The sequence below is a fragment of the Nymphalis io genome, chromosome 4 (genome assembly GCF_905147045.1).
Source record: "Nymphalis io chromosome 4, ilAglIoxx1.1, whole genome shotgun sequence".
Lineage (NCBI taxonomy): Eukaryota > Metazoa > Arthropoda > Insecta > Lepidoptera > Nymphalidae > Nymphalis > Nymphalis io.
The window spans coordinates 14,690,691-14,705,298 of NC_065891.1; the positions used below are offsets into that span (position 1 = coordinate 14,690,691).

Sequence of the window (14,608 nt, forward strand, 5' to 3'; positions counted from 1 at the left end):
TAATTATTAAAATAAATAACAAACTATTATAATTTTATACGTCACGTTATAAAAAAACGTTGTAAAAATATTACCAATTACAATTTTCAATTCGACCCAGTTGTTTTATATCTCTTTACTTCAAAAACAGCACGAGATAAATTTTTATTTTACTCGTACGAAGTCGAAACGGACAGCTAGTTATATATAATTATACTTTTTACACAATATAGTATCTTTATATTACGCATGACAATTATTTTGATTTTGACTATTAATTGCTAATTGGTAGAAAATTGCTATAACTTTTACAATAAATACAGGTATGAACTGCGGTAACCCGTTGTACTCGGACGCAGTAGTAGCAGGCGAAGCTGCAGGTGGCGGCCGCGCCCTTCGCGAGCTGTGGTCGTGGGCTCTGCAAGAACGCTGGCCACTCGGCGTCGCAGTCGCTGCGCTGCTTTTACTATCAGCCTTAATACTGCTGCCCTTCTTGTTGCGACGCACGAGACGCCCCCGAGTTCCCCCCGCGCCGCTCAACAGCGCCATCGAAAAACTTCCGCCGCGCGCTTCCAAGCTCTCTAATTTAGAGGCGGTGCGTCGCGGCCGACCCGCTTCATGTGCGGAGCCGCCGCCACTCAACAACATCGACACTCTTCGCTCGTACGGCTCTGCCGGCGACGAACTCGAGGGCATCCCTCCCGATTATCTCCGCAACCTCAACATAGACCCGGTCGATCGGAAACCCTGGTCGGAACAGATGCATCTGCACACATTTGTCGATAATAAAATTTATAACGGTAAGACCTACTCCTTTTCAAGATCAGATCCGATGTCAATCGCAGTAGCGATCGAAAGGAACTAAATTAACTGTTCGCTCGCAGATCTGAAAGGATGCAACACGCGAGTCCGCGTCCCGTCCCCGGCGGCGGCGCGGCGCGGCGCGGGCGAGCCGCACCTCGTGGGCGGCTACCACTGGGACTGCTCCGACTGGTGCGGCGGCGGCGGCGCGCTGCCCGGCATCAGCGAGGTGGCGGGCTCCGAGCGCCCCGACTCGTCTTCACCCCCCTCGCCGCCCTCGCCGCGCTCCCCGCGATCCCCACGATCCGCGCGTTTGTCGCCGCGGAGGACCCTTCCCCTTCCTCTCGATACCGATTCGGCGACAGATGACCATGAGCCTTTACGGTTTACGGACGGTGAGTACTTATTCTAGACTCGATACCCGTGACTTTACGATTCGATTTCAATTAATCGAGTACCGTGGCCCATCCCCCAGCCTCATCGTATTTGCTGAACGTGGACGAGTACTCCCCGGCCGGAGACGAGGGGACGCTGCGCGCCCGTACGATTCGCGAACCAGACGCCCACAGCCTCATCACGATGCTCGGTGAGCACTCGAAAGGCAGCGGAACGGTGCAAGTAATAAGACACAACACGGAAAAAATGTTTTTTGTAATTATTCCAGAGGAGCGGCATTCACTGCTAGGCGACGAAGGATCGTGCAGCGACCTGTCCGCCAACCTGTGCGAGATAGAGGACTCGGAGGCGGAGGAGGCGAGCGCGCCGCCCGCAGTGCCGCCGCCGCCGGCGCGCCACACGGACGTGTGACGGCGGCGCGCGGCCCGCCAGCCGCCCGCGCCCCGCGCGCGCCCCTCGCCCCCCTCGCGCGGCCTCTAGCGCGAGCTCGGCGAGTGCGTCGGCGCACACTCGCAGGACCGGACCGATTGACGTTCAGTGCTTCGTATTCGCTGTACCTCCGTCATCGTGGGGACAGTGATCATCAAATTTATTGTAGACAAATTATAACTGACTTCGAAATAGTGTATAACACATAAATGTGTGTAATAACACTTTAAACGGTGTCGTTTAAAGTGTTACTTAATATTTTTCTAAAATATGGGAATTTATCGAATAACATATTACGTTGTAACCACTTGAAAGCTGACTTCCGCACTATATAGTGGACGACGATGTATTCGTTTGGAAAAATTGTAATAAGATCGATGTTCAGTGTTTTGCGTTAGGTGTACGTGACGCAGATATTAGTATAATTGTACACTGAGTAGTTAGACATTTGGCCTTCCGCCGCCGCGCATGCGCCGCCGAGCTATGCGTAAACTTGTGACTATGTATAAACTTGTAAATATGTATCTAATGTAAGAGGAACCGATGTTGTATTTATGTATATAATGTAGGCGTGGCCGTGAGGACGAGTGTGGGCGGCGCCACGGTGGCGGGCCGTATCGTTTTGTACGATTAAAAATATGGTGCTCCGACTATAATTTCATATCATGACTTTAAAGTATGCATTTACAAACCTCTCTCCTTCTAGGTTAGCCGTTATCTTAAGGAATCTATTTTTATATGTGTACAGTAAGTAGCGTAGAGCGGCCGCCGGCGAACCTGACTGACTGCAAACGATCGCCGCGCGGTGCGCATCAATTTTGTTACTAAAATTGTTCACAAATTTGAACGATTAATAATTTATTTAACTATTGTTATAAGTTTTGACACAACTAATGAAGCGAATAAAAGTACAAGTAATACTTAAAACTACATGTGTTTCATTATCCTTTAGTCTATAAATAATTTAATTGGTAAAATAAACCGCTTCGCCTTCGTCATAATCTAAAATCTAGTTTAACGGGATAAAGGCTGTGATAAAGGTTATAGAAATAACAAATATTCACAACACACTCATCTTTTCGTATTTATGATATGAATGTGATTATTATTAATCTAGGAATTAAAGAAAAACAATTTTTTTTTAAATGATTGTTTTGGTTATGGTAATTCACAAATCTACACACGCGATAGCGTGTCAAGCCAAGTTCAAACTAACAGAACTACCGAGCAGCACCCTGTGTAATATAACACGAACCATTTGGAGCCACTTTTGACCCCTGCGTAACTCAAAAACTATTTCACGTAAACTTGTCAAATTTGGTTCAAATATTGAGACTTGCGAGATATATATGTAATCCAAATTTCATAAACATACAAACGGTTATTTAGATATTAACGTCCAAAAATCGTCATTTGTATCACTAACTGACCTATACATCAAAGCTCTAACCCAGTTCCAGATGACCTAGAAAGTTCAAATTTGGCACCCAGGTTGGGTGAATACAAAGGAATAAATCAGAAACTAGTAAATTTTTATCATTTTATTATAATTTTTCAATTAATTTCTATTAGGAACACTTACTATAACAATATACATATAAATATTATAGCCGTCGCTAGTTCTAAAGCTGTAAGTTTTCATTTTATTCTTCCGAAAATTTGGCTTGCTGGTAGAAACTAGCCATCGAACATAGGGCTCTTCCATGACTATTTTAGTAGGTACTTAATAATAATTTGTATATGAGAACTAGCTAAGTCTAGACCTTAGGCTTTAATATATTATCCTAAGTTATAAGAAGAAATGATATTTTAAGTTTTTATAAAATATTTTATGTTGTTATAAAGAAATTTCAGGACTGACCATTGAACTTGGCTCTCATTTCACATTTATGTTTTCAATGGGTAGCCATATTAACTTCAAAATGGGCAGTTATTTTGCAATTACAGACAGATCCTTCAACTTCATTTATATGAATAGATAAATAGTAAACATCAGTATTATAGTTAATATCTTTAAGGTGTCTAACCTAATACCTACATATCGACAATTATATACAGCTATGTATAACTCTCGTATTATATACCGTAGGTGATGTGTTCTGACCCCCATCTCTATAACTTTAAAGCTACGTCCAGTAACCGAAATGAATCAGCTTACTCAACTCAGTAGCAGCCCGGAGTCTGAAAGTTGGAAGTGTGTACACTAACGTGCCTCGGAAAGCACGTAAAGCCGTTGGGTACTGCGCCTGAACTCTTTCCGGTCGTGTCGGATTGCCGTCCTATCAGATTATGAGAGTTAACGAATAGAGAGTGCACCTGTGTTTGCGCACTCACTTGTGCACTATAATATCTCCTGCGTAGTTGGCTAATCTCCCTTCAGATTAGCCACCGTAGCCGAAATCGATCTGGAGGACATTATAATACTTTTTGTATATATGGAATTATGATTTATCACCTTTTTGAATATAGGGAAGTATGCCTTATATACTTATCGTAACTGATAATGTCAATGTGTCAAAAACAAAATGTCAATGACAATGTATGAAAGTGAAACTGTCAAAGTCTATGTGTCAAAGTCAACGTGTCAAAGTTAATCTGTGAATATCAATCAGCCATAGTCAATGTGTCAAAGTCAATCTGTCAGTGTCAAAGTCAATCTGTCAAACTGTCAATGTCAATGTATCAAAGTCAATGTTTCAAACTCAATCTGTCATCTGTCAATATCAACAATCAAAGCCAACGTGTCCAACTCAATCTGTAAATGACAATCAATCAAAGTCAATCTGTCTATGTCAATGTGTCAAACTGTCAATCTATCAAAGTCAATGTGTCAAAATCAGTATCTCAGTGTCAACTGTCAAAGCCAATGTGTCATACTCAATCTGTAAATGTCGATTTGTCAAAGTCAATCTGTCAATGTCGATGTATCAAAGTCAATCTGTCAAAGTCAATGTTCTGTCAAATTCTAAGGTCTGGAGTTTTGTGGCCAGTGTCTGGTCGCCAATGAGCATAGCACGACGATCCACTGAATTCAAAGCTTCAAGCTGGTACTTAGCAGAGCCGTCCCATAAATGGCTGCAGTACTCCATGCACGATCTGACTTGGGCTTGATATAGAGTCAGAAGCTGTTCCGGTGTGAAGTAATGCTTGGCCTTATTGAGAATTTCAAGTTTTTTGCCAGCAGTTTTAGCTTTGGATTCAATGTATTGTCCAAAGTTGAGTTTGGATATTAATGTAACTCCTAGAAGCTCTATACTGTCGGTGATGGGTACAGATACACTTCGGAAAGTCGGAGTCAGATGGAATGGACTCCTCTTGGCGGTGAACAAACACGCTCGAGTCTTGGTAGGATTAAATTTGACTTGGTTATCATCTCCCCAATTCGATACCTCTTCCAATGCCAATTGATATGTTCTACCAAGGCCTCCCTGTGCTCACGAGTTTCTGCTGCTTTAGCTCTACGTCACAGTGCTGTCGTCTACGTACCCAAAGATACCGGGTTTCAGCAGATCGTTTATATGCAGCAGGAAGAGTGTAGCGGAGAAAATTGATCCCTGAGGAACACCGGCATTAATCGCTATTAGATCAGACGAGAAGCCATCTAGGACAACTCGAAATGATCGTCCACTCAGGAAATCTGATATCCAGTTGCAAAGGCCAACAGGTATCCCGTAGCTAGGAAGCTTGCTCAGAAGTCCCTTATGCCAGACCCGGTAATCTGTCTATCACTCCATCCATACAAAATAGCACATAACCACATTAACCTTAGTTAATCTATTACTTATTGTCCGATTTATTTTAGATGGGTCGAACTCTGGGACAACATTAGAACTTGAAAAGTGTTCCTTACTGTAACTACCATTTATACTCTGAATAATATCGGTAAATTTTGAAATTAACTCACTCGCTGAATCCATCCACCTTCCACCAGTTCAAGATCGATTTCATGTTGCTGGTCTCAGTGAATGATGTCACTCCCTGCCGACATTATACGTTCTTTGACCGCTACAACGGTCTTGGTCCTGGCTCCGGGATCGACAGCGACTTCAACTTCGATTTCTCCCACTTATCTTCTTTGTCGATTGCGGCGCAGTGGCGTGCAAACAGTTCTGCTACAGGCCACCCTGCTTCGATGTATTTTGGCAATGCTTAACCCTGGAGATATTGACTGACGATTTTGTTCCATTGAATCGTTCATTATTCTTACTGAAATATTTAAAAATATTTGGACATAATTTGTTACATAACAACACGATAAAAGGTACGCAACAGATTTGCGCGTGAAGAGCGATCCCAATTCTGAATTTATTAGCATCTACTATTCTTTTTTTAAAATAAAACCAGACATACACGTCACTAAGTATATTCATTTTTGTAAACCACATTATAATATTATACATTAATACAGTAAATATAAAGATAGTACAATAACCTCACTTTTAGTTGTTTTTGCTACATAAATGTAATGTAAATCATACCTTTCTTAAAATTACATAGCTTACATAGTTATGATGAGCTGGCTGCCTTCTCTAGCAGATCCTTCTAAGCATATAACGGCGGCTGCACACCATGATCGTGCGTCGGAATCACGTTTAACGGGATTAAACTCTGGCCAACTCACGTTTTTGTTCTCATTTGGAGATTTCAATGTTTGAATCAACGCTTGCATTTGTTGATTCTGCATTTCAAACAGTTTTTTTTTTTTATATGTCCGGGATGGCAAATGACTCTACTCCACCTGATGGTAAGTGGTAGTAGAGTCCAAACCCGACGACGGCCAGTACAGTCGCGAAGAATGTTCTGTTCTAGCCGTCACCGCCTTGCCGGCCCGCAAGATGCCTCTTCACGCCTCGTTTGAAGGAACCCGGGTTGTAAGAGGAGGGGAACACGTGAGCTGGTCAATGAATGAGTCGCCATTGCGAGTCATTATGGTTGGTACCGTGAGTAGATTCATTTTCACGATTTGATCCCACTTCTGATGTCGGAGGGGACATCAGGTCTTTGATCATTATCGTCAAACATCATGTGGGCGTGCAGTGGGTTATCGTGAAATGATCAACTTTAACTTAATATAATCACACTTTATTACACTTTACAATTAATATCACACACGAAGTACTTTATGGAACAGTAACACAGTTCCGTGACCTCACTCGACCGATGCTTTGCAGAGAGTGTTCTGCCCGGACCCGAGCCATACCATCATGACTCTGTCGAATGCACACTGAAGTTCTGCCGAACCACACCAGAGTCGAGTTCACAACCGTTCGTGCGCCTTTCGTTCCATTGAGTGTCCGTACGATTGACCGGATGCGACATACAATTGATTACGCCTTATGTTTAAAAGTTTATAATGCATTATTCCTTACGTGACAAAAGTCTTAACACAGTGATGTGAGTGACATCGAAAAATTGACTTTGACATATTGACAAATTGACATTTGACACTGACAGCTTGACTTCGACAGATTAACTTTGACACTGACAGATTGAAATTGACAGATTGCCATTGACAGTTAGGCTTTGACGTATAAACTTTATCACATTGACATTGACAAATTGAGTTTGACAGATTGACTTTGACACATTGACATTAACACATTGACTTAGACAGATTGACTTTGACAGATTGACTTGACACATTGACAAATTGGCATTTGACACTGGCAGCTTGACTTTGACACTGACAGATTGACTTCGGAAAATTGACTTTGACTTATTGACAATTTGACATTTGGCAGTGATAGATTGACTACGAAAAATTGACTTTGATATATTGACAATTTGACATTTGACAGTGACAGATTGACATCGAAAGATTGACTTTAATACATTGACTTTGACAGATTGACTTTGACACTTTGACTTCGAAAAATTGACTTTGACCAGATTGACTTCGAAAAATTGACTTTGACATATTGACAATTTGACATCTGACAGTGACAGATTGACTTCGAAAAATTGGCTGACATATTGACAAATTAACAAAGACAGATTGACTTAGGCACATTGACATTGACAGATTGACTTTGACATCTACAAATTCATTTCGACACATTGACTTACACAGATTGACTTCGAAAAATTGACTTTGACATATTGACAATTTGACATCTGACAGTGACAGATTGACTTCGAAAAATTGCCTGACATATTGACAAATTAACAAAGACAGATTGACTTTGGCACATTGACATTGACAGATTGACTTTGACATCTACAAATTCATTTCGACACATTGACTTAGACAGATTGACTTCGAAAAATATACATTGACCAGATTGACTTTGACACATTGACTTAGAAAAATTGACTTTGACCAGATTGACTTCGAAAAATTGGCTTTGACATATGGACAATATGACATTCGACAGTGACAGATTGACTTTGATACATTGAATTTGACAGATTGACTTAGACAGATTGACTTCGAAAATTTGACTTTGACCAGATTGACTTCGAAAAATTGACTTTGACCAGAATCCACTTTGACACATTGACTTAGACTGATTGACTTTGACACATTGACTTAGACAGATTGACTTCGAAAAATTGCCTTTGACCTGATTGACTTCGAAAAATTGAAATTTATTTATTTATTTTATTTTATTTATTTATTTATTTGAGAAACATACAGCATAATATAATACATAAACATTTGCACTTTTACATTCAAACATGGAGCAAAGCCAGCAAAGTTTGCACTTTTACATTCTAATATGAAAAGTATTTAAATTGTAATTTATAAAGCAGAACAAATAAAAATATAGGAATATTAATCACAATTACAGTTTTTTAAGGCTTCTAAGAACTTAAATAAATTTTCCTTAAAGATATCTATTTATTATAATATTTTTTTAATCTTTCTACTCATGTTGCTATAATTATGTGTTAATGTATTTTTAAAACAAATATTGTAATTGTTGTGGCTACTTTAAAAAGCTTCACATGTTAGCTATTTTCACTAAATTGTTTTACATTTGTCATTAAAACATGTAGTAGCTACTAGTGGTCCTTAAAATAAATAAAATAAAAAATAAAAAAAAAATTATAATTGTCACATGCTCTTACCAAAAAGCGATTTTTAGCATAGTTCGTTCTACACATTGAGACATAAAAGGTATGTTTTAAACGGGCAATGGAATGTGAACACTTGAAATAAGTATTGTTGACTAGGTACATTGAATCGACAAAATTATTTACAATTTTATAAAGAAAAACCTGATCTTTGCATTCCCTGCGTTTCTCAAGCGACAAAATATTAAGCTTATTAGTAGTATTGGACCCAAATTTACGCGTTAATCTTCTAATAAATTTATCCTGTACATTTTCGATAGCCATAATATACTTAGAGTATTGTGGATTCCAAACCGTTGAAGCGAATTCCAAATTAGATCTTACATATGAATTATACAGCACATTAAATGTATTGATATTTTTAAAGTCTCTTCCCTGGCGAAATATGAAACCCAACATACTGTAAGCTTTTGTGATAATTTTGTTCACATGTCTGTCAAATTATAAATTAGAATCTAGAAGCACTCCATAGCTAAAAGAACAACATCGAGAAACTCAACAAGATTAGATTCAACTGATTTTTTATTCACGAATCCATGTTGTTGGGTAATGAGCAGAGGTTTTATTAAAGGAAAAAAGTATCGCAAATAATCTTCTCAAATAATTTAGGTATGATTGACAACATTGAAATTCCACGATAATTTTTGACATTATGCTTATCTCCATTTTTAAAAATGAGAACAATAAGGGATTTTTTCCAAACAGGTGGTATTATGCCCGAATATATGGATTTGTTAAAAAGTAGATGTAAAGGAATTGATAAAGGTTTACTGCATTGTTTTAAAAATATAGGAGGTAATCCATCAGGGCCACTGCCTTTAGATGAGTCGAGTTTTGAGAGATATCTTTCAACGGTACGGCGTGATACATTAATAGTACTAATTAAGGACTGAATACCATGCTTGTTTAAAGTATCAATATCGGGTTGATTCACAACATTTACTTCAAAAACTGATTTAAAGAAGTTGCTAAATAGATTAGAGATGGAAGGACCGTCGGAGCCAACAGTATTATCATGAAACATGGTGTCAGGTATGTAATTACTACCTTTCTTTGATTTTATAAAAGAACAAAATTTCCGGGAACTGTGATGAATATTATCTTCAGCCCTAGCGATAAAGACATCATAACACTTTCTTTCCATTAATTTAGTTCTGTGTCGAAGGTCAGCAAATTTGTCATAGTCACTAATATGACCATAAATTTTCCATCGTTTATGTACTTGTAATTTCTTTTTAATCAATTTCATTAAAGACTTATTAAACCATACAGGATATTTATTGATATCGTATACTGTTTTACTAACTATTAAATAAAACTTATCTACTGCGTTAATTATATCACATGTTTCGAATTGTTTCACCCAATCAATATTATTTAACTCATTGTTAATTGCGTTGTAGTTAGCAACATAAAAGCGACGAACAATTCGAAGAGCATAACGTAAATTAGAATCATTCAACATAATATCCATCAACACAGAAAAAGTCGGATGATGAGCGTCTTCAGGCAAAGATAATGGTGTAGCTCTTTCGACCAAACAACTACAGTTAGACAGAACGAGATCCAATAGTCTATTATTACCATTAAAAATCCCATTATACTGACACCAGCCAGAGAAGCAAATAAAAGCAAATAGTTGCATAAGTAAATTATTTTCGGATGGGTTTTGGATAGCTAATGTATTTTCAGAGTTATGTGACCATACAATATCTCCTTACTGGTGGTAGGGCTTTGTGCAAGCTCGTCTGGGTAGGTACCACCCACTCATCAGATATTCTACCGCAAAACAGCAATACTTGATATTGTTGTGTTCCGGTTTGAAAGGTGAGTGAGCCAGTGTAATTACAGGCACAAGGGACATAAAATCTTAGTTCCCAAGGTTGGTGGCGCATTGGCTATGTAAGCGATGGTTGACATTTCTTACAATGCCAATGTCTAAGGGCGTTTGGTGACCACTTACCATCAGGTGGCCCATATGCTCGTCCGCCTTCCCATTCTAAAAAAAAAAAAAAAAAAAAATGTTGAAGTCTCCTACAACAATATATTTATCGAAAGGGTTATTTAAATTTAAATCTGATAAGAACTCAAAAAATGTGGTTTCAGAATCGCACTGGTGATGATTTTGAGGGAAATAACAACAGAAAAGCCGTACTTTTTGTTTACTTGAACCATGTCCGACCACTATATCATTACCTGGAAGAGACAATGGTGTCCTCGAGTGTTGCATGTCGACATAGATGCCACCACGTACTGCTATAAGTGTACCACCACCCTTACTTACCCCTAGAAGTTCACAGTCACGATCATTCCGGTACACGTTATAGCGTGAATCGAAGAGTTCTTCATCAAAGATATTAGGAAGTAACCAGGTCTCACTTAGACAAATTACGTCATAATTGGATTTTAACAAATTAGAATAGAACTGTAAAGTTTTAGTGCGCAATCCTCTAACATTTTGGTAATAAATATTTAAGTACATAGTAATATATAATTTAGATTATAATTATTGTGAGTAATAATATTAAAGAGATAAAACTTTTCAATGCAGCTAGATGCCAGATAAGAATTATAACATACCTTTAAGTCCATAAAACAATACCATATCAGCCTAATTTTCTTAAAAAATATAATTAAAATATTAACTATAAAACTACTATATATTATATTAACTATAAAAATATGAAACTACAAAAAAAAATCTTAAAAAACTGAATAAAGTAACATACTTTAATAAACCAACAAATTAATGACGCTTATAAAATTTTGTTAAATCACTCCTGAGAAGTAATGTGAATAACTGGTGAGTTGTTGGTCTTACGAACCATAACAGTTCAATTTCGAACCCAGCAGAATAAGTAACCTTTCTCTTTGCGTTTACGTCGTGCTTCATTCAAAAGAGCTTCGTTGTAAGTGGACAGGTAGTCATTTATGTTAGGATTATTCCTGCCTGAAAAACCAATGTCACATGCCTTCAGATACTTTAACTTCCTTAACGATGGAAGAAAATCATCCTTTTTGTAACGTGCTTGCATTTTTAAAATAATGGGACGTGATTTATTTTCAGACGAGTCATTCCTTACTGCTACCCTTATTACAAAATCAACATCGGTATTAAAATTTATGGGGTAACCACTTTTTTCAGCAAGGGTTTTAATAATATGGACTAAGTTTTCACCCTTATTTTGTGGAATCCCATTTATTTGAATGTTAGAGCGACGCAACCACTGTTCATTTCTGTTAGTATTTTCCGATAATTCTCTAAAATTAAGTTTCAACTCTGTAAGTTCTGTTCCAAAATTGTCTATTTTAGTAACTTCTTTATCTAAATCATTCATTCGATCTACAACAGAATGAATGGAAGACTCGATCGTATTAATTTTTGTAGACCAAAAAGTAACAGATTCTGAGAGCTTTTTAAATTTGTCAGTAATGAAAGATTTGAATGACTCCATTGTGGAAAGGTCATCAAAATGTGCAATCAACGATTTTACATCTATGATTTGGGCTTGATTAGTATTTATTTTATCAGAGATCGTATTTAATTTTGGACTTATGTTATTGGCAGTTTTCTTAGATATTTTACAAACTGGACATTTCCATTTATCTTTATTCACAGGCAGAATCTTTTTAAAATCGCTTTCATTTATACCAACACATGAGTAATGATACATACTTTGACAAGCCGTACATCTAATCATTTCTTCTGGTCTTACAATCTCCGAACAATGTTTACAATCCATTTTGCTTAAATATTATTATCACAAAAATGTAGGTAGAAAAAAGCTAAGAGTAACTTTGCTTAACAGACCGATAGTTGAATTGCAGTCAAGCCAGCGACCAAAAGGTCATAAGCGCCGGGAAATACGCGTCGCTTACGCGTTCACTTCAAACACTGCACACTGCTGTTGCAATTTAACAAATAAATTTGAAATTTGTAGTTTTAATTTGTATAATTCACATTTAGATATAATTTAACACATAAATTATTGTCATTAACACAAACTTTAACTATTTTCAAAAGTTCACTCCCGATTATCGACTTATACACTGTTATAGAATAATTATTTGCTAAGCGATTACACACAGCTGTTTACTAGTCGACAGACCGTACCGTACTTCGTATGTATTGACATATTGACAATTTGACATTTGACAGTGACAGATTGACATCGAAAGATTGACTTTGACACATTGACTTAGACAGATTGACTTTGACCAGATTGACTTTGACACATTCACTTAGACAGATTGACTTTGACAGATTGACTTCGAAAAAATGACTGACCAGATTGACTTTGATACATTGACATTGACAGATTGACAATTTGACATTTCACAGTGACAGATTGACATCGAAAGATTGACTTTGACAGATTGACTTTGACACATTGACTTACGACAGAATAACTTCGAAAAATTGACTGACCAGATTGACTTCGAAAAATTGACTTTGACATATTGACAATTTAACATTTGACATCGAAAGATTGACTTTGATACATTGACTTTGACATATTGACTTTGACACATTGACTTAGACAGATTGGCTTCGAAAAATTGACTTTGACATATTGATTTTGACACGTTGACTTGACAGATTGGCTTCGAAAAATTGACTTTGACCAGATTGACTTTGAATCGAAGCCTGATCATTGCCGTTTTTCCGTTTTTCTATTATTCAATTTAATTATCGACTATTGCTATAAGGGTTAAGAATTAAGTTTGGTTTTGACACAACGGTATATCATATCGGTTCGGTTCGGTTACGATCCGAATAAATATAGATTAGTCATAGTTTGATCGGAATTGAATCGGGAACGTATCGTAATCGTTATAAATTAGTAGAATTTGGCCTCTTGTTTGTTTAATTGTAATGTTAGAAGCAACTTTTAATTCTATTTTTATTTCATTTTTGTCGACTACATCATAGTTACTCATAATTTTTATCCTTTGTTTTTAAAATATTAACATGGGGTATAAGTTTGACCTATAAGTAAAGAATACTTCAATATCGAATTCGATACAACAATATATAATTACGTAGATCAGCGCTATCGCCCTGAATACTTATATTAACTATACCCGATTCCAGCGAATGAATAACCGTGCCACCGAATCCTACCGTAGGTTTATCATCACCATAATCTCATTTTTTAAAATTTCTCATATCGATATTAAATCACTCCCTAAGTCAACAAATCCGATTTTTCTAATGTTACTATTTTTATATCTTATGTATTTATCTACATTATTTCGAAATTTTTGGTTTATTAAAAGAAAGTATTACTTTTTTTCAGCTTTTTTTATTCCTAAGGTATTCGATATCCAAGTGTCCTAACATTAAAAATTTTATGCATTTTTTAAGGGTTTTTGACTTTTAAAAGCAGAATGACTCATCTTCACGATTGTAATACTTAATAAATAAAGTTGTGTTGCTACAAATATTCGTTTTTATAAAACATTTATATTACTTTTATTATATTTGAAAAAAATAGTTTTAATTGATTTATTTTGTAAATACGCTAATACTTTATCTGGATTATCACATTGTCTGCTTATGTAATATATATAATAAGCCGAGATGGCCCTGTGGTAAGAACGCGTGAATCTTAACCGATGATCGTGGGTTCAAACCCGGGCAAGCACCACTGAATTTTCATGTGCTTAATTTGTGATTATAATTCATCTCGTGCTTTACGGTGAAGGAAAACATCGTGAGGAAACCTGCATGTGTCTAATTTCACTGAAATTCTGCCACATGTGAATTCTACCAACCCGCATTGGAGCAGCGTGGTGGAATAAGCTCCAAACCTTCTCCTCAAAAAGAGGAGAGGAGGCCTTTAGCCCAGCAGTGGGACATTCACAGGCTGTTACTAAAAAAAAACTGCTTATGTACCTTAATTGAATCGACCTATCTTCTATT

At 37.2% G+C, this 14,608-nt stretch overlaps 1 protein-coding gene across 2 annotated transcripts in view; it reads left to right on the top strand.

Moving 5' to 3' along the window:
* The window catches only part of LOC126781607 (fat-like cadherin-related tumor suppressor homolog), a 39,651-nt gene extending 37,118 nt beyond the window's left edge, over window positions 1-2,533 (top strand). For both annotated transcript variants that reach the window (XM_050506525.1, XM_050506526.1), the window contains exons 34-37: window positions 303-779; window positions 864-1,175; window positions 1,256-1,366; window positions 1,445-2,533. In XM_050506525.1, the coding sequence (XP_050362482.1) occupies window positions 303-779; window positions 864-1,175; window positions 1,256-1,366; window positions 1,445-1,587 (1,043 nt within the window). In that variant the 3' untranslated portion in view covers window positions 1,588-2,533. The remainder of the gene's footprint in view (window positions 1-302; window positions 780-863; window positions 1,176-1,255; window positions 1,367-1,444) is intronic.
* Window positions 2,534-14,608: the final 12,075 nt, after the last annotated feature.